At 39.9% G+C, this 20,326-nt stretch overlaps 1 protein-coding gene across 2 annotated transcripts in view; it reads left to right on the top strand.

The window, feature by feature from the left end:
• Positions 1-20,326, top strand: part of LOC120515924 (tolloid-like protein 2) — a 361,663-nt gene that overhangs the window by 223,279 nt on the left and 118,058 nt on the right. For both annotated transcript variants that reach the window (XM_039737306.1, XM_039737298.1), the window contains one exon: positions 19,222-19,392. In XM_039737306.1, the coding sequence (XP_039593240.1) occupies positions 19,222-19,392 (171 nt within the window). The remainder of the gene's footprint in view (positions 1-19,221; positions 19,393-20,326) is intronic.

Here is a 20,326-nt window from a genome sequence, read left to right as displayed (position 1 = left end):
CTGCAATAGACTGGCACCCTTCCTTCTTTGCACCCTGTGCTCGGTGGGATATGCTCCAGTACCCCCTAGGGTTGTGTGCTGGATTAAGCAGGTTAGAAAATCACATGACATGACTATATAATAGATAGATAGAATTTTATTTGCCCTTAGGGGGAAATTTGGCTTTTTACAGAAGCTCTTTAAATAAGTAAGTACACAGGTAGATAAGTAAACAAATAATAAATAAATAAATGTACACACACACACACTTTGGTTAAAAAACACACCAGTTTGACTATAAATTAAGAAAATGAAAAAGAAAGAAAAGACAAAAAAGAAAGGTTTTAACTTGCTAGCTCCACATACTACTTTGCTCCACTGGTTTCCAATTAAAGAATTTTTTCAGTTATTTTTTTAAATGTATGTTTTAGATTTATTTGCCGTGAAAATACAAGTTATTAAGTGAAGCTGTATTTATAAATAATAAATTAGTTTCCCCCCCACGGTAGCTTTCAAGTGGAGACATTGGATCAAACATGAAATGAAAGCCTCCAACGTTACTGAATGCTTCCACTTCAAAGCAGCTAAGGTTGTGGTTTCAGAATGACAAACTGAGGTTATTGTGAGGTATGTCAGACGTTTTCCAGACGCAGTGCCGGTAAGCTCCCCCCGCTCTGCTTCAGTGAAGGCATTCATCCTTCATTAGTATTATTTAGCATTTTCTACGTGGATCCCCACCAATCACCTGTTATCCAGATCTTGTCTACAGCTACAGGCTGTAAAGCTTCCCTCCTTGTGTCCCTGCAGTTCTCCTTCTCTCCTTTCTTTCTTGTTCTTTTAGTCTTTTGCCACTCAGTGTTGGTTTGTTGTTTTTGATACACAAAAGCTTCAGCAATGAGAAGGTAGGTGGTCCATGTCAGAGTAACATCCACATGAATGCCAGGACCCAAGGTTTCCCAGCAGTGCATATCCCAGAGCATTGCACTGCTTCTGCCTGCTTGCCTTCTTCCAATAGTAGATCCTGTTGCCATCTCATCAATGATGCACACTCATCTGGCCATCCACATGATCTAAAAGAATATGTAATTCACTTTCTGTCATTGTTCCTTGGTCCAATTCTTAATCAATCAATCAACATTTATTTATATAGCACATATTCATACAAAAAAATTTAGCTCAAAGTGCTTTACAAAATGAATAGAAAAATAGAAGACACAATAAAAAATAAACATAAGTCAACATTAATTAACATAGAATAAGAGTAAGGTCCGATGGCCAGGGTGGACAGAAAAAACAAAAAAAAACTCCAAAGCTGGAGAAAAAAAATAAAATCTGTAGGGGTTCCAGACCACGAGACCACCCAGTCCCCTCTGGGCAATCTACCTAACATTAGTCAAACAGCCCTCTTTGTATTTAGGGTTTTCATGGAAGGACCTGATGATGATGGTCACGTAGACTTCTGGCTTTGAGTAGGTGGTGATGGCGCCGGAAACCGGAAAAAGAAACAGAAGAGAGAGTCGGGGTCAGTACGGATTTTAGAGCCACCATGAATAGTTATTATGATGAATTGAACATACAGAGTATCAGGATTAAGTTAAAGTGATGTTATGAGAAGGCCATGTTAAAGTAATGTGTTTTCAGCAGTTTTTTGAAGTGCTCCACCGTATCAGTCTGGCGAATTCCTATTAGCAGGCTATTCCAGATTTTAGGTGCATAGCAGCAGAAGGCCGCCTCACCACTTCTTTTAAGTTTTGTTCTTGGAATTATAAGGAGACACTCATTTGAGGATCTAAGGTTACGATTTGGAATATAAGGTGTCAGGTATTCCGATATATAAGATGGAGCAGATTATTTAAGGCTTTATAAACCATAAGCAGTATTTTAAAGTCAATCCTGAATGACACAGGTAACCAGTGTAGTGACATCAAAACTGGAGAAATGTGTTCGGATTTTCTTTTCCCAGTTAGGATTCTAGCAGCTGCATTCTGCACTCGTTGCAGTCGATTTATGTCTGTTTTGGGTAGTCCTGAGAGGAGTGCGTTACAGTAATCTAGTCGACTGAAAACAAAAGCGTGAATTAATTTCTCAGCATCTTTCAATGATATTAGAGATCTAACTTTTGCTACGTTTCTTAAGTGAAAAAATGCTGTCCTAGTGGTCTGATGAATATGCGATTTAAAATTCAGATTACAGTTAACAGTTACCCCTAAGTTTTTTATTTCCGTCTTAACTTTTAATAACCTAATTGAATCCATTATTGCCAATTACTAAAATTTCAGTTTTCTCTTTATTTAGTTTGAGAAAATTACTATTCATCCATTCAGAAATACCAGTAAGACATTGTGTTAGTGAATCGAGAGAATCGGAGTCATCAGGTGCTACTGATAAGTACAGCTGTGTGTCATCAGCATAGCTGTGGTAGCTCACGTTGTAACCTGAGATAATCTGACCTAACGGAAGCATGTAAATTGAGAAGAGCAGCGGACCCAGCATAGAGCCTTGTGGAACACCATATAGAATATCATGTGTCTTTGAGATTTGATTACCACAACTCACAAAGAATTTGTGATGCTCACATGCCCATTATAGGTGCTTTCAGGGATAGAGAATGGTCAGCATGGGCACTCTGACTGGTCTGCAGCTACACAGCAAGCTGTGATGCATTGGGTGTTCTGACACTTTTATCTCATGACCAGCATTAAGTTTTTCAGCAGTTTGTGTTACAGTAGCTCTTCTGTAGTATCAAACCAGACAGGCTAGCCTTTGCTCCCCACACACATTAATAAGCCTTGGGTGCCCATGACCCTATTGTCATTTCACTAGTTGTCCTTCCTTGGACCACTTTTGATAGGTACCAACCACTGCATAGCAGGAACACCCACAAGACCTGCTGTGATCCAGTTGTCTAGCCATCACAAGTTGGCTTTTATCAAAGTCGCTCAGATCCTTACATTTGTCCATTTTTCGTGCTTCCAATATATCACCTTGCTGCCTAAAATACCCCACTGCTTGATAGGTGTCACTGTAACGAGATGATAAGTGTTATTCATTTCATCTGTCAGTGCTTTTAATAGTGTGACTAACTGTTATGTATACTGCATGTATGTGATACAGTATCTGCCAATTAATACGAAGAGTACACAAAACGTGTATCACCCTAATTGGGGCTCATCAGGAGTAAACACCTTTGCTTACCGTGATGGGGATCAAACCTCAGACGTCAGTGCAAAAGGTGCAGCATCTGACGTTGAACTACGGCGGCTGGTTTGCTTACTTGACAAGGTGAAGATCTCAACTGAGTGGATGTGGTGGAAGTTTGCTGACTGGCCTACCAACCCCAAGCATTGCCTGGTAGGTAACCATCTGATGTGATGTTAGATTTTCAGATTCTTATTCTATTTTTAAATTATAAATTAAAAAAAATATTAAGACCTCACGTCCCACAAGATGAGACTTTGTACCAAGAGACTTAACCACGCCCAGGGCTGGAAATAAAAGACAAAGAGTAGGACAGCTGCTGTACAGGCTTTTAAATGTTCAAAGCACCACACGAGATGCAGATCATGCGGCATGGCAGCAGCACCAGCAAGCCTGCAGCTGATCAAGCAAAGAGGATGTAATAAAAACTGTATTTGTTTCCCATTTTATCACCGTTTAAGAGGGGGTTTCAGAGGAGCGACTGCATCTCCTTGGGGAACGTTCAGCCCCTCTCTTCACAACATGAGTGGCAGAGATGCGAACTGGCTGGTGCATAGCGTAGGCTGGGGGTTGGCAAGCGAAGCGAGCAGGGGGCAAACCCCCTAGTGTGTGTGTATGTATATATATATATATATATATATATATATATATATATATATATAGTGCCTCCTCCAGACCGCGGGGGGCGTCCGTCCTGGTAATGCTGGGGGCCTCGGGTACAGGGCTTGGAAGCCCAGCCCTGTAGGGACCCGTGGCCACTGCCAGGCGGCGCCCCAGTGCCTAAATATCCCGAGAGCCCAACACTTCCGCCACACCAGGAAGTGCAGGGGGGAAGACTTTGGGAGACACCCGGAGAGCTGCCGGGAGGACAGCCGGCACTTCCGCCACACTGGGGCGTGGCCAAGGGTAGAATGGCGGGAACACCGGGTGGTCATCCGGGTTCCCATATAAGGGGCCGCCTCCCTCCAGTCATTGGCGAGAGTCGGGTGGAAGAGGACGGAGCTGAGAGAGAGAGAGGACGGGAGGCGGCCAGGAAGGCATTTTGATTGTGAGGCCTAGACATTGGGGGAATGGTGCAAGAGGCACTGGGGAGTGCACTGTAAATAATTGAAGTGTAAATAAAGGGTGTGTGGTGAACTTAAGATGTCTGTCTGCCTGTGTCCAGGTTCAAGTTCACATATATATATATATATATATATATATATATATATATATATATATATATATAAGAAATATCAGGACAAGGTTAAAGATTTAGGGCAACCTGAGCCAATACCATATAATTATAATTAATGATCTGAAAATAAATGTGTGTAAAATGCAAAGAAATGAGTCATCCAGAATGTTCTCTCAGGAAGACTGTCCAATATGGCAGCTCCTGTGGATTTCTAGCATTCTGGGAGGAAGGGACAGGTCCAAGTGGACTGACCCTGAATGTGACGTCAAGTGGAACGATGTCAATCATTCTTTCTGCAGAAGGGGATAAAGAAAGGTTGTTAGCACACAGTGCCACCTCCTGTCTCAGTGGAGAATTAATGTCATCTAAGCCTTAAACCTGTTTCCCATGTGAACACGAATGACAATATATTTATATATATATTGAAACACTAGATTGCGCTATATCAGTGTTTAACCCAACACACAGACACTGACAACACAAGTTAAAAGCACCCAAAAGTTATTTTAATTTCTTCTTCTTGTACGGTGCTCCTCAAGCACCACCACCACCACCAATAAACAGGCAAATAACTACAATAGTAATCACAATACAATCACAATTCTCCTCCACACCTCCCAGCAAGCTCTGTCCTCTACCTCCCAACTCCGGCTCGCTTGCTGGGTCTCCAACAGTCCTTTATATAGTCCTTGACCCGGAAGTGCTTCTGTCAATGTGACTTCCCAGCACTTCTAGGTCAGATGGAGAAATTGCATTTTCTTCAGCCTGGAAGTACTCTGGGGCTTCCGTCCCCATGACTTTGGAGTACTTCTGGGCCATGCAGTAAATGGAAATCTCCCGGCTGTCCTGCAGCGTCTCCTGGCAGCACCCATGGTACCCAGCAGGGCTGTGGAGCCGAACTCCAGATCTCATTGTGCCCTGCGGAGATCTGTGGCACCGCTATGCTGCAGGGAAATCGCCATCTAGCGTCTTGGGGGAGGCAGTGTCCCAAAGTAGCTGCCTTCACCCATCCTTTCAATCTTTGGGCGTCCCTGCTGGGTTGAGCTGCCGGCTGTCCATCACAATATATTCATCTATTAATATTGTTTATAATAAGCCATAAGTTAACCGAGTGAAGATGCCTTAGTGGTTCTCATTTCCAATAAACCTTTCATGCTAATTGACCACACGAGAAAAAAAATGTCCTGCAATGCTTTGCATTAACTTCTCATTAGCCCTAAAATCAGTTTTTTTTCAGTTAGAGCTTTCCATTTTACCATTTTTACTTTTACACATGGGGCTTTGGTGCAAGTCAGGTCAGATTTACACTTCTTCCATGGCTGAACATTGCATTGTCGAAGTGTTAAGTACGTGAACTGTGCATCACTCAGCAGTGACTCTTCATGCTTTGTGCTTTACCTCTCTACTAAATTACTTGTCTACTTTTATTTCTTTCTTGCTGATTATTTACATATACTTTATGTCCACCATTTTGAATGTTTCTGATTAATATTAATAATCATCAAAAAATCATCAGTCATTACAATTAAATATTTCTTACACTTAACTATTCCGTCTGTGAAAGATACCAGGCCTCAGAGTACTCCAGGCAGTGACATCTTCCGTTCAAGGCTTTGGAATCGCTGCGTGTCAGTGAGCAACCAAAACTGATTAATGGCTCGAGGTAACTCATTTGCAGCTCCACTTGACATGACAGGCAGAACAGCACACATAGTTTAGAGTACTTGCTGCTACGCTTTCTCTTAAGTCACGTTAAGCTTCTGCTTGTGGAAAATGCAAAATGTACCCTCTTGTGAAATATATTGGCCTTCAGCATCCCTGTCAGCAGAAGTTTAGAGATTAGAGAGCCGCACTCCACCTGGACCGTCCAAATAAAAGGGAGACTTTGCATGGCGGCCCCCCATTAGTAAAGGAGAAGGCAGCTCTTTCTCTTTAAAGAGACAGCTGTCTGTTTCCTTGGTGAAAATTTAAACTGTCCACCTAGTGATGAGCTGCTTCCGCTGAATTTGGAAAAAAACGCAGAAATGTCGGTGAACTCATTGAAATGCATTTAAGTCAATAGAAGAAACTGAACTCGTTTTGTGTGCACTATGCAGGGATTCGGGGCTGGGATTCAAACTCCTCCTTTATATTTGTATTGTACCATTTTTTGATGATATTAATATTGTTGGTCATTTAGTTTCTGTGTGTCTACGTATCTTTTTTCTATGTGCCATTTGTTTTGTGCCAGGGCCACCTGATTGTCACAGTCTAGGGACTACCCTTATCCCTGTAAATGCTAAGGAAAATGCCCAGTTTTGTATGGTTCATTGAATGTGCTGGCATTGATGAGTTTCTTTTGTTATTATATTTTTTTAACTGGGCTTTAGTGAATTACTGTATTTTTGACCCGAGTGCTCAGTTTCTTTTTTCCAACTATTCTTTGGACTTGTGTATTGGGACATTGCTTGCCTTGGATTGCCTTTGTTGTTTCAGGCAAGTTATTTGGCCTCTTGAGCTTCTTGGAGATTATTTTTGTTATGAAACATTTTTGTTGATGATAATGCTTTAATTTATAAAGATTCTTCATTTGCCATTTTCGTGACTAGCCAAGGTTTGATAGTTTCCCCTTTCTAGTGGGCATTTTTTGAGATACAGTGGGATGCAAAAGTTTGGGCAACCTTGTTAATAGTCATTATTTTCCTGTATAAATCGTTGGTTGTTACGATAAAAAATGTCAGTTAAATATATCATATAGGAGACACACACAGTGATATTTGAGAAGTGAAATGAAGTTTATTGGATTTACTGAAAGTGCGCAATAATTGTTCAAACAAAATCAGGCAGGTGCATAAATTTGGGCACCACAAAAAAGAAAGGAAATCAATATTTAGTAGATCCTCCTTTTGCAGAAATGACAGCCTCTAAACGCTTCCTGTAGGTTCCAATGAGAGTCTGGATTGTGGTTGAAGGTATTTTGGACCATTCCTCTTTACAAAACATCTCTAGTTCATTCAGGTTTGATGGCTTCCGAGCATGGACAGCTCTCTTTAACTCACACCACAGATTTTCAATTCTATTCAGGTCTGGGGACTGAGATGGCCATTCCAGAACGTTGTACTTGTTCCTCTGCATGAATGCCTTAGTGGATTTTGAGCAGTGTTTCGGGTCGTTGTCTTGTTGAAAGATCCAGCCCGGCGCAGCTTCAGCTTTGTCACTGATTCCTGGACATTGGTCTCCAGAATCTGCTGATACTGAGTGGAATCCATGCGTCCCTCAACTTTGACAAGATTCCCAGTCCCTGCACTGGCCACACAGCCCACAGCATGATGGAACCACCACCATATTTTACTGTAGGTAGCAGGTGTTTTTCTTGGAATGCTGTGTTCTTTTTCTTCCATGCATAACGCCCCTTGTTATGCCCAAATAACTCATTTTAGTTTCATCAGTCCACAGCACTTTATTCCAAAATGAAGCTGGCTTGTCCAAATGTGCTTGAGCAGACCTCAAGCGGCTCTGTTTGTGCTTCCTCTGCATCACTCTCGCATACAGCATCTCCTTGTGTAAAGTGCGCGAATGGTTGAACAATGCACAGTGACTCCATCTGCTGCAAGATGATGTTGGAGGTCTTTGGTGCTGGTCTGTGGGTTGACTCTGACTGTTCTCACCATTTGTCACTTCTGTCTATCCGAAATCTTTCTTGGTCTGCCACTTCGAGCCTTAACTTGAACTGAGCCTGTGGTCTTCCATTTCCTCAATATGTTCCTAACTGTGGAAACAGACAGCTTAAATCTCTGGGACAGCTTTCTGTATCCTTCCCCTAAACCATGATGGTGAACAATCTTTGTCTTCAGGTCATTTGAGAGTTGTTTTGTGACCCCCATGTTGCTACTCTTCAGAGAAAATTAAAGGAGGAGGGAAACTTACAATTGACCCCCTTAAATACTCTTTCTCATTATAGGATTCACCTGTGTATGTAGGTCAGGGGTCACTGAGCTTACCAAGCCAATTTGAGTTCCAATAATTAGTTCTAAAAGTTTTGGAATCAATAAAATGACAACGTTGCCCAAATTTATGCACCTGCCTGATTTTGTTTGAACAATTATTGCACACTTTCTTTAAATCCAATAAACTTCATTTCACTTCTCAAATATCACTGTGTGTGTCTCCTATATGATATATTTAACTGACATTTTTTATCATAACAACCAACGATTTATACAGAAAAATAATAACTATTAACAAGGTTGCCCAAACTTTTGCATCCCACTGTATCTGGGGACTTTTGTGGTTAGGGACCCCAGTGATGCTGGACAATGTGATGGTGAATAGATATCTCTGGTACTGATGCGGACACCTTGGAGAAGGATGAATTCAGAACTTCTTGAATTACAGTAGCCGTTTTGCGCGGTGATTCTAGACAACTGTTGCTTGTGCTCGTGTCCATCACAGAAGTGTGCACAGTCACACCTTTGAACATGAGCGTTATTTGCCTTGGGAATCCTGGGGCTCAAAGTTGTGATTGTGCTCGTCTATCATGCATATGGAGCAAGTAACAATTGCCTGGCCTTTCTATGCAAAATGGATCTTGTCAGAAATCTGCATCTTAATCATCTGCTGTAAAAATCACTTGATAGCTTTAGATTTTTACGTCCACTCTACAGACGATTAACCAATCAAAAAACAGCACTTACTTGAGCCCACCCTCTCAACCGTAAGAGGTGAAAGTGACAACTTTCACTTCAGAGCATATTTCATGTTCCATGTGGTGTCACCAAAATAAACAAATAAATGAAGATACTATTAAATACATAACGGAAAAACACTTTGTGACACATTTAATAATTTATCCTCACATATCCTTTTGTTATTTTTTTATTGTCATATTTCCCAATGCATTTATTTATTTGCATATTTATATATTTTATCTGAAATATTCATCCTTAGAGCAACAGCACATAATATCAGCATCACGAAATCACACATAAAATGGAACTGCAGTCTGCCATATATGCAACTTTAGGGCGGCCTAACGAACCGCACACCCTGGAGTGCAAAAGTGCCGACATCTCGGTGTTACTCCGTGGCAGCAGGGGGAAGAACGTCTGCTTAGTCTTGATGAATTACGATGACACCAGCCGTTTAACAGTAGTGTAAAGAGCCATACATTAAGGGCCCAGGTGAAGTTCATGAAAATGTTACCTGAAAGAAGGAGTCGTGTACACGTATGGTAAAGACGCTGGTGAGAACATGTGCACAAAAGAGGACGGCAACATATAGAAGGATTTCACTTGACAAGGAGGTTACATGAGACGGACTTTGCAACGTCTTTACTGGTTTGCTGTGACAGTTAGACAGTCAATGGGAATGGCCGAGTAGTCCGTGATCTTAAATGGAACACCAACCAGCGGTGGTCGTCCTCTGGCGAGAGGAGATCGGCGCTGTGGAGTGAGTTTAGGCTCAGTAACGATTGTGAGCATCCCTGTATACAAAATCACTGATTTGTTATTTTGTTTGAGAAAGTTTCCTGTTTGATGAGTGTTGTTATATTATTTTTGTGATTAATTCTTGATAACGTTCTTTTTGTTCTCTTGAACTGTGCTGAAAGGAGGAAGGAGAGGATTTGGTTTGTTTGTTATTTTTTTGCTATGCCCTTCATTGTTGAGCCACTATAAATACTGTACTGAATCACTTTCACTTGTTTTATCTGCTTTTCCCTTTTCATGCCACTGCACTGAGCTGCATTTTAATGATTGCATGGCACTGAAGTATTTTTCCAGCAGTTGTTCTAATAAAAGGCAAGTGTTGTTCTTACATTTTTGGTCTTTGTCACAATTTCTTCCACTATGGATCTGTTCGAATACAACAACAGATGCCCAGAGTCTGAGTGTGTTGAGGGGTGTCAGCACAAAAAGCTGAAGTATGTATAAGTGGAAAACTTATATTTCCAGTAATATTTTAACTTGTTTGTCTTTAGCTTTTAATCTCTAATTGTACACTTCTCTCAGACCACGCTCTGCAATATTGATATCCGGTGAAGCGTCATGGTAGCCAATGAACGAGCCATTACTGGGAGAGGCACCCAAGCAACAAAGAGGGATGGGCTGTGTGGTTCTTCAGTTCCATCTCAACAGTTCCGCTGGGACAGGCTGGAAAGGGGGGCTCCACCAGAGTGAATTATTAATGAATACCCCTTTAATGGAGTGACATCTTCTCCTGGAGACTTGTGACCGCTGCTCCAGCTGCCCGAAATCTTATATATAAAGCAGACTGTAACAATCTTGCGGTCTTGTATGTAGTATTATTTGTTTGTCTTTTAACGTTTCTTTTTGTTAACTATATTTTCATCTTACATTATTCTTATTGTAACAATGTTGTAGTGGTAATAGACTTTAAATCAACCTGATAATAATATTAATTTAATTGACTTTTTTTTCCCATCGTCAAAAATTCTGCATGTAAAACCTTATTACCACACCACAAAGCAAAAATTAATCTGCCAAAAAAACGTAAAAAAGGCTTCAATCAATCAATCAACATTTATTTATATAGCACATATTCATACAAAAAAATGTAGCTCAAAGTGCTTTACAAAATGAATAGAAAACAATAAAAAATAAACATAAGTCAACATTAATTAACATAGAATAAGTAAGGTCCGATGGCCAGGGTGGACAGAAAAAACAAAAAAAACTCCAAAGGCTGGAGAAAAAAAATAAAATCTGTAGGGGTTCCAGACCAAGAGACCGCCCAGTCCCCTCTGGGCAATCTACCTAACATAAGTCAAACAGTCCTCTTTGTATTTAGGGTTTTCATGGAAGGACCTGATGATGATGGTCACGTAGACTTCTGGCTATTACCATCCATCAATGTTGGAGCATCACGATGCTTTGAGTAGGTGGAGGTGGCGCAGGCCGCCACCACAAAGAGCCATTATGAATAGTTATTATGAAGAATTGAACATACAGAGTATCAGTATTAAGTTAAAGTGAAGTTATAAAAAGGCCATGTTAAAGTAATGTGTTTTAATCTGCTCCACTGTATCAGCCTGGTGAATTCCTATTGGCAGGCTATTCCAGATTTTAGGTGCATAACAACAGAAGGCCGCCTCACCACTTCTTTTAAGTTTAGCTTTTGGAATTATAAGGAGACACTCATTTGAGGATCTGAGGTTACGATTTGGAATATAAGATGTCAGACATACCGATATATAAGATGGAGCAGATTATTTAAGGCTTTATAAACCATAAGCAGTATTTTAAAGTCAATCCTGAATGACACAGGCAACCAGTGTATTCACTATTCCCATCTTTTTACACGACCTTGAATGTATTCCGCAATTATGTTTTGATGAATATTATATATAAGATAAGTAAGCTATTTTATTTTTTATCTACCATAAACATCCTAAATTTATTCTGTGGATTCAGCGGCTCTCTTTGCAATTTTTGTTTATTCATTAATGAACGAAATGTAATTTGTTTCACAGCATCATAGCTAATGTGTTGGTGTTATAATGTTTTCGTAAAAAAGTAATAGGTAGGTGTTTTTTTTTTTTATATGTTCATAATCCATCCATCCATTTTTCAAACAGCTGAATCCGAACACAGGGTCACAAGGGTCTGCTGGAGCCAGTCCCAGCCAACACAGGGCACAAGGCAGGAACCAACCCACCGCAGGACACACACAAACACACCCACACACTAGGGCCAATTTAGAATCGCCAATGCACTTAACCTGCATGTCTTTGGAGTGTGGGAGGAAACCCACGCAGACACGGGGAGAACATGCCGACTCCACGACCTGGGAAGCGAACCTGGGTCTCCTAACTGCGAGGCAGCAGCGCTACCACTGCGCCACCATGCCCGCCCTATGTTCATAATCAAAAACCTAATTTAATTAAGTTATCAAAATTAAAGGTAAAGTGTAGACCAAATATAGCTATGATATTTAACTTATAATATTTATTTATATATGTTAAATATTTAACCTTTGATTGTAAAAGAATTTCAATTGGAAAAGACTAATTGGTGATTCAGTCTTGTTTGTATGTTATCATCCAGTTGACCCTCGGAACGTTTCTGGTGTGCTCTGTAAAAGCAACCGACAGTTTTATCATGAAAAATCCATAGTATTATTTGTTTGTCGTTTAATGTTGGTTTTTGTTAACTATATTTTCATCTTACATTATTCTTATTGTGACAATGTTGTAGTGGTAATAGAACTAAATCAGCCTAATAATATTAATTTAATTGCTGGAATCAATTTGGACACAGCCTGTTTCTCTTTATGTGGCATATTCAAGGGTGGGACGTTCTAAGAACCTTTAAATATTGGCTAAAGATGGAAAAACTAAAAATATTGCATATAACAAGGCACTTCAGTAAACAATAAAGGACATTAGCGAGTCTTCATTGTTTGTTAATTTATTTTTAATTTTAAAGTTGTTTTTTTTTAGATAGATAGATAGATAGATACTTTATTAATCCCAAGGGGAAATTCACATAATCCAGCAGCAGTATACTGATACAAAGAAACAATATTAAATTAAATAGTAATAAAAATGAAAAAAATTAAAATAAAATTAATGTTAGCATTTACTCCCCCGGGTGGAATTGAAGAGTCGCATAGTGTGGGGGAGGAACGATCTCCTCAGTCTGTCAGTGGAGCAGGACGGTGGCAAAAGTCTGTCACTGAAGCTACTCCTCTACCTGGAGATGATCCTGTTCAGTGGATGCAGTGGATTCTCCATGATTGACAGGAGTTTGCTTAGTGCCCGTCACTCTGCCACAGATGTTAAACTGTCCAACTTTAATCCTACAATAGAGCCTGCCTTCTTAACAAGTTTGTCCAGGCGTGAGGCGTCTTTCATCTTTATGCTGCCACCCCAGCACACCACCGCGTAGAAGAGGACACTCGCCACAACCGTCTGGTAGAACGTCTGCAGCATCTTACTGCAGATGTTGAAGGATGCCAACCTTCTCAGAAAGTATAGTCTGCTCTGACCTTTCTTACATAGAGCATCAGTATTGGGAGTATTTATTATATTTTTCTCAAACAATTTAAAAAAAAAACTTTATTTTCCTCCCGGGCAACGGCAGGTATTTCAGCTAGTGAGTAATAAAAAGAAAAATAGTAGGTTGTTTACTTTTAAGTTTATATCAGGGTTTCTTAAATTATGGGTTGTGACTCAAAATTGGTCACAGGTTGCGGTGGGTCGCCCAAGGTTGATTAAGCAATCCACACTGCTCCAACAGTCATCACCATTTACCTTCCTCCCCACCGAAAGTCATCCATGATTCTCCAAAGGGGGGCTCTGGCAATCATCCACAATTCTTTAACGGGGGCACTGACAATCATAGAGACATTCAACAAGGAATGGGTCTCAGAGACACTAAAAAAGACCAAGATTGCATTACGACAAAAAAAATGAAGAAACCTTTGTTTAAATGAAGTGGAGTGAACTCTAAAATAATTATTAATTGCTTAATTACACACTCAGAGACACACTTAATCCTGAAAGAGCATGCAGAAAACAATTTCAGCAGAGTTTTATTACTAATTTTCATGTTCTGTTTTGATTTTTCACAGCTCCATTCATTTAGGAGTGGAATTTTAAAATGGTCAGTCAGTCCAAATCTATAACGTGTAAGTACTTTCAGAGTTCATTAGGACATAAGTATCTGTATAAAGTCAAATAGTGCAAAATAAAGCACTGCATGAAGCACTGAAACATTAACTATTTAGAAGTTAGCTCTATGTGGAGTGAGGCCGTCTGGAGACACCTGAGGGCCTGGGGACCCCCTGTTTGTATATAGAAGAGCGACTTCCTGTAAATGCTTATGTGTGCTCTAACAATGAACCACACGGAGTCCATGTGTCCGACATTAAAGCAAGTGGGCTGATTCCACAGCTGAAGTCAGATTTTGTCTATCGTGTCAGAATCTTAAAGATGAAATAATGAAAATGTCTGAATTCATTAAAGTAACTTTTCTTGCCATTTGTCTAATTGCATCCTTTCTCTGTTGATTACTCCACATTCTTTAATGTAAAGGCTAATACTCCAACCTTCTCACTCTCTGGTCAAGTCTGCCTTACTGCTCTCTGTTTACAGAAAGTTCATGGCAAAAAGACGTGCGCTAACTCAACAACTGCAATACCTTGCATAAAGGAGCACTGCAACTGAATTACCATAAAGCTTTGAAAAGCAGATGCTAAAAAATTTGTTTTTTTGATTGCCCAATTTACTGACCACCAATCAAGCCTTGTGCAATGAAAACTTGTAATGGCTGATCCACTCATACAGAACGGCAGCTTACCCCACCAAGACACGTGGCCTGGCAAGCTGAAAAACGTTAGACCCGACAAGCCGTACTTCTTCCAAATAAACTTCCCTAATCGACAGTTAAATAATCATAAAGCAAACCGTTTGTAAAATAATAACGTGTATATATATTAAGAGTGATAAGAAACAAAACAGAACAATATATAATTCACTCCCTCCAAAGCTCCCACATCACCCCCAATCCCAAAAGTGACCGGCAGAATATAATAATAAAAAGGTGATGCAAAAAAACTAATATACAATACAAACCCTCCCTTGACCCCACACTGAACATGAAACAAATAAGACACACGGAAACACGAAACGTGCATAACAGTCTAGAAGTTTAAACGAAGTATGAATAGTGATTGATGTCCTACGCCAATTATACACAAATTAAAATGATGGCTTGCTTCTCTCCCAAATGACAAAAAACAGTCGTTCTTATCCTCAGCGTCTCGGCGTAATCTGGAACCTTGGGTTTTTGTGTTGTAATGGTGAAGTTATCAAGTCTGGTGTTGAAAGCGGCAAGCAGGGGAAGGTGTAGGTGATTCGGTCGATGCTCTTAGCTCTGTGATGAAGTGTCAGTGTAGTAGACAGGATTTTTCCTTCTTTTCGTCCTCCTGTTTAAATAGTAAATGGCCTGGATGCAAATGATGGGATTGACAGGACAAACTATCACAAGGGACCACAGTACCATGACGTTATCCTTCCCCCTATGTTTCCACGGCACAATATTTACACAGAGACACAGACAATATAAACAGGACAGTGCTACGAAAGACATGACACAGCACAGAATATATTTAAGACAACGTTAATCATGTAGCACCGCTACAAACTGACACATCACTATTTGTTATCATTGCAACTGTTCCAAACACAGAAAGCACCTGAGTTTCGTGTCCCCTAACTGTAAACCAAGGAGAAGTGATGTCACACACAGATAATCACAAATGTTCCAGTTTTGCGCTAAGTAGTTTCACTTTCAGAATGAGCTCCATTAATTCATACATCTCTTTCGTGTCTAAGCTTATAGGAACAGAAGGTTTTTCATTACCATTGTGCAATACGACAGCTTTCAAGCTCACATGACCAGAGTCTATGAATAGCCTGCACTGATCCAACACATACTAACAACGTCCATGATTGACAGGACACTGCTCAAAGAAGGCACACTGAGTCTCAGGTAGGCAGCATAATCAAGCTTTATTGCGGAATGCATACATGGATCCAAATCAAGTAAACTGAGTGCCCAAAAATGGGCAAATCATATTTTTATTACAATTCTTATCTTAGAACTCATTACTCATCCTCATCTGAATCCCATTCATCTTGTAGCTTTAGTCCTGCTAATTAGTTCCACCAATACCTTCAGCTTAATGAGAATAGTGCTTTGTCCTGTTTATCACACCCACTTGGCTGGTCTTTACCATTACTTAATGTCCATCAGCTTACCCCATGTTCATCATCTGATCGAAACTTTCCAACACTGCTCCTTATCTTGTGCAGGTGTCCGACACCTATTTATCAATCGATCCCACCAGTAAGTTGGAATCAGGCGAACCCATACGTACTGGGCTAGTGGCTGGGGCATCCGTGCCCCTTAAACAATAACACTTTTCTTATAAACTACATTTTCCTTGACTTGTTATCACCTGCCCAGACAGGGAGACAGGGGCCCAGCCGCTGCAAGTGGAAGTAAACGATCTATCTGGTTTTTCTCTCATGGTTAAGGCCTCAGTAACTGCATTTCTTAAAACAATTGCCCGTTTAGGCTTCGCAAAGTACACAGCGTCCTTAAGTTTTTAAACTTAGCAGCAAAATATTGGTGGTTTACCACTGCAAAGAGGAAAATAATAAAATAGGTCGGCAAGGGATTTTTATAATTTAACCCTTACTCTACTAGCGTGCATTAATATATACTTCTTTTCATATATGCTTATGATTCTCTTTAAATATATGCAAATCATCAATTTTAAGAATATTCTTTTCTACACCTGCCACTAGCATGAGACCATTCACATTGGTACAGTAACATATACTGTATCCCCATTTGTAGTAGTCGGCTAACTTTATGTCACAATCGGTATTTTGAAGGTGTGGTACCTTTCGGTTCCCAACAGGCAATGGCCAAATGAGTCCTGATGTGATCAAGTTCAAGTTCAGCTTACTTGTCATTCCAGCCATATCTAAAATACATTGGGATGAAATTGTGTTTCTCAAGACCAGAAAAAGTGTAGTAAAGGGAAAGGGAAAACCACAAAAAAAGTACATAAAAACAATACAAAGACAGTCCTAAGTTCACAAAGTCCAGCCAATACCTGAGTTAAAAATGTAAGATAATCAGTTAAATATTACAGTCAAAAATAAATAAGAATGTGAAAAAAATGGCTTGTTATGTGCATGTTACAGAGAGTATAGCAGTCTTATTGTCCATGGAAAGAAGTTATTTCACATTCTGGCTGTTCTTGATTTTATGGAGCGATATCTCCCACCAGGATAGCAAGAGGTTGAACAACCCATGTGGAGGACATAATGCAGAGGGCTTTCTTCTTGCATCTGTCCTTAAAAATGTCCTCAATGCAGGGGCGAGTGACCCCGATAACCCCTTCAGGCATCCTCGCCACACGTTGAAGAGTATTCTTCCTGTCCAACACACGGCAGTTTCCATAGCGAGATGTAATGCAGCTCATCAGGACTCGGTAGAAGGTGGTGAGGTCTAAAGGGGGGATTCTCACTCGCCTAAGGAATGGCAACCTCTGCTGAGCTTTCTTTGTCTGCTGTGTGGTATTGAGAGCCCAGGGGAGATCCTTAGTGATGTGGACACGCAGGGATTTTATGCTGCTGACCTTATGCCTGCGTGCACAAGTGAAGATCTCAAAGTGCTAGGCCAGCGATTTTTCAAGTTTTTTCATCTCGGGACACACATAAACTAATTACTAAAATTCTGTGGCACGACAAAAAATATATTGTATTTTCTGCTGATCTGACAAAAAAACAGATATAATATTGATTGATTTACCAAAAAAAAGTAATAGTAATTACCTAACTTTTTCCTCCAAAGCGGCTTTTTGTAATACCTTTTTGAAAATATTTATTTATAATACTTTGTAATAAAAAAAAATAATAGTCAAAATTATCAAGTTCCTTTATTTGTATTATGAGCAGGTGGCACCGTAGCGCTGCAGCTTCGCAGTAAGGCGATCACAGGTTCGCGTCTGGGATCTTCCCTGCGTGCTTTTTGCAAAGTGCTTTGAGAAGTGAGAAAAGCACTCTATAAATGTAAAGAATTATTATTATTATACAACATGTGTATGCATGATCAAATTCAGCCACGTTGTAGTGGGAGATAAATAGGGACACTAGATGTGCTCAACAATTAGACATGTTCTTTGGACTAATTACACAGCAACAACAACAACAACATTTATTTATATAGCACATTTTCATACAAAAAATGTAGCTCAAAGTGCTTTACATAATGAAGAACAGAAAAATAAGAGACACAGTAAGAAAATAAAATAAGTCAACATTAATTAACATAGAATAAGATAATATAATAATAATATAATAATGGTGCGCATGCAACATAAACATAGTATATTATTGAAGTAAATGTTCATTTAAATGGATTATACAAAATAATTTTTAGTATGCAAATTTTTAACAAGTTGAAACGCATGAAACTAGTTATAAATGCATGAAATAATCCATTTATTGCTTTATATTTCACTTACAGCATTTGTATATTATTAAAATGATATTTAAATCATATAAATTGGTATAACATTTGCGTCATAGACTTCTTTTGCCTGTGGTGGGCTGGCACCCTGCCAGGGGTTTGTTTCCTGCCTTGCACCCTGTGCTGCCTGGAATTGGCTCCAGCAGACCCCCATGACCCTGTAGTTAGGATATAGCGGGTTGGATAATGGATGGATGGATGGACTTCTTTTGCGTCGTATTTATTTAAAGAAGTCTTTAATCAATTTCTTTTAAAAACTCTTGCGGCACACCATTTGAAAATCTCTTTGCTAGGCAAATACTGTGTTAAGATTCGCAATCGGCATACTCAACTTTTTATTTAGTAATTATATGATTTATTATAGTTTTGCCCACAGTAGCAAAATATCTTCATTTTCGATTGTAATGAGTCACTGGCAAGCAGGCTGATGGGGCAGATTCCACCCAGGCCACAGTGAGGATGTGCTTTAGGAATGACTCGTGCCTCCGCATACAGGCCCTTCTCCAGCAGTCACACTTTAAGAAGTTAAGGTGCCATGAATGCTACCTAGAGGAGATCACATGTGCTTAGAAATGAGGCGGCAATTTGAAGAATAAAGATATGCTTGATTTCCAAACTGCAGATGTGGTGGGAGTTCAAGTCTCTTCTTTGTCTTTGGCTAGCCTTTGTTAATGCCGCCACCTCACATTGCCTGATAAAACTTGAGGTAGGTTATCTAACTAAATAATGGCTGCTCAGTATCAGGTGACTGAAACGTCTGAAGAATTCAATATGTAAAATACTTTATTACATTTAATCAGCTCCTGTTTTGTTTTCCAGGACTGAAATCAAAGCCCACCTTAAGTACCCAACTGAAGAGGACAACTGCTGAAAACAGCACCCTGAACGCCAGCCAACCAAATAGCAGAGTACGAAGAGCCGCCACCTCCCGTCAGGAGAGAATATGGCCTGGTGGAGTTATACCGTACGTTATTGGAGGAAACTTCACAGGTCAGTAAAGGTTGCAGTTCCTGTGTAGTTTATGTAATGATGTGTCAAGTGCAGCCGACTCTTAGATACACTCACCAGAAAGGCTCAAATAGTGCTGGGTCATTGCAGACAGTGGGGTCATATACAGTGTTTGGCAAACGTCCTTTCCTCCTTCCAGTCCTGTCCTACTATTTGATTATTTTAGCACTTCCTACATGTCGCATGGGATTTTGTTCTTACAGTATGTCTGTTTTGTAACAGTTAATATACAGATGTGGAGAAATTTGTTTTGACCCTTACAGCCCATTGACAAAGTGGTGTATGGCCTCCGAAAAGTGCTGAATGAAAAGCGATTGTCCTCACGTATACCTGCAAGTCTTTGGTATGTCATTAAGTAAAGCAAAGCAAGTGTGACAAGAGATCAAGTATTGCTTATTCTACAAAGATTTTCTAAAATGGCCTGGGCACTTTTGTTGGGACCCCTAGAAAAGATCCTCAGTAATTGGATTTGAGTGATTTTTTTTTTCAAACTAGCTGTTTTCTTGAATTCTTGAATGTGTTTATGTGTTTCTGTTTCATTTACCCTTGGTTATTGTGTGTCTGATATGTTGGGTTTTTATTGTACAGCACTTTGGTCAGCCTTGATGTTGCTTTTAAAGTGCTTTATAAGTAAATAAATAAAATTCATATCTCACATGTCTTCAATCGTCCAATCAGTCATTCAGCCTCTTGAAATGGAGACAAGATGTCACTCTGCTGTTTGGTGTCATCATGTGTCCCACACTGAACATGGACAAGAGAAAGCAAAATAGAGATTTGACTGAGGGGATCAGAAGGAAAATTCAGGACAAGCATGTCATAGACAAAGCCTAGAAGATCATCTCCAAGCAGCTTGATGTTCCTGTGACAACAGCTGCAAATATTATTATGGAGTGAGGAGTCTGAGTGTCTGGGC

The sequence above is a fragment of the Polypterus senegalus genome, chromosome 1, assembly GCF_016835505.1.
Source record: "Polypterus senegalus isolate Bchr_013 chromosome 1, ASM1683550v1, whole genome shotgun sequence".
Lineage (NCBI taxonomy): Eukaryota > Metazoa > Chordata > Cladistia > Polypteriformes > Polypteridae > Polypterus > Polypterus senegalus.
Note: the sequence above shows the minus strand (reverse complement) of the source record. Positions and strands in the feature narration are given on the sequence as shown.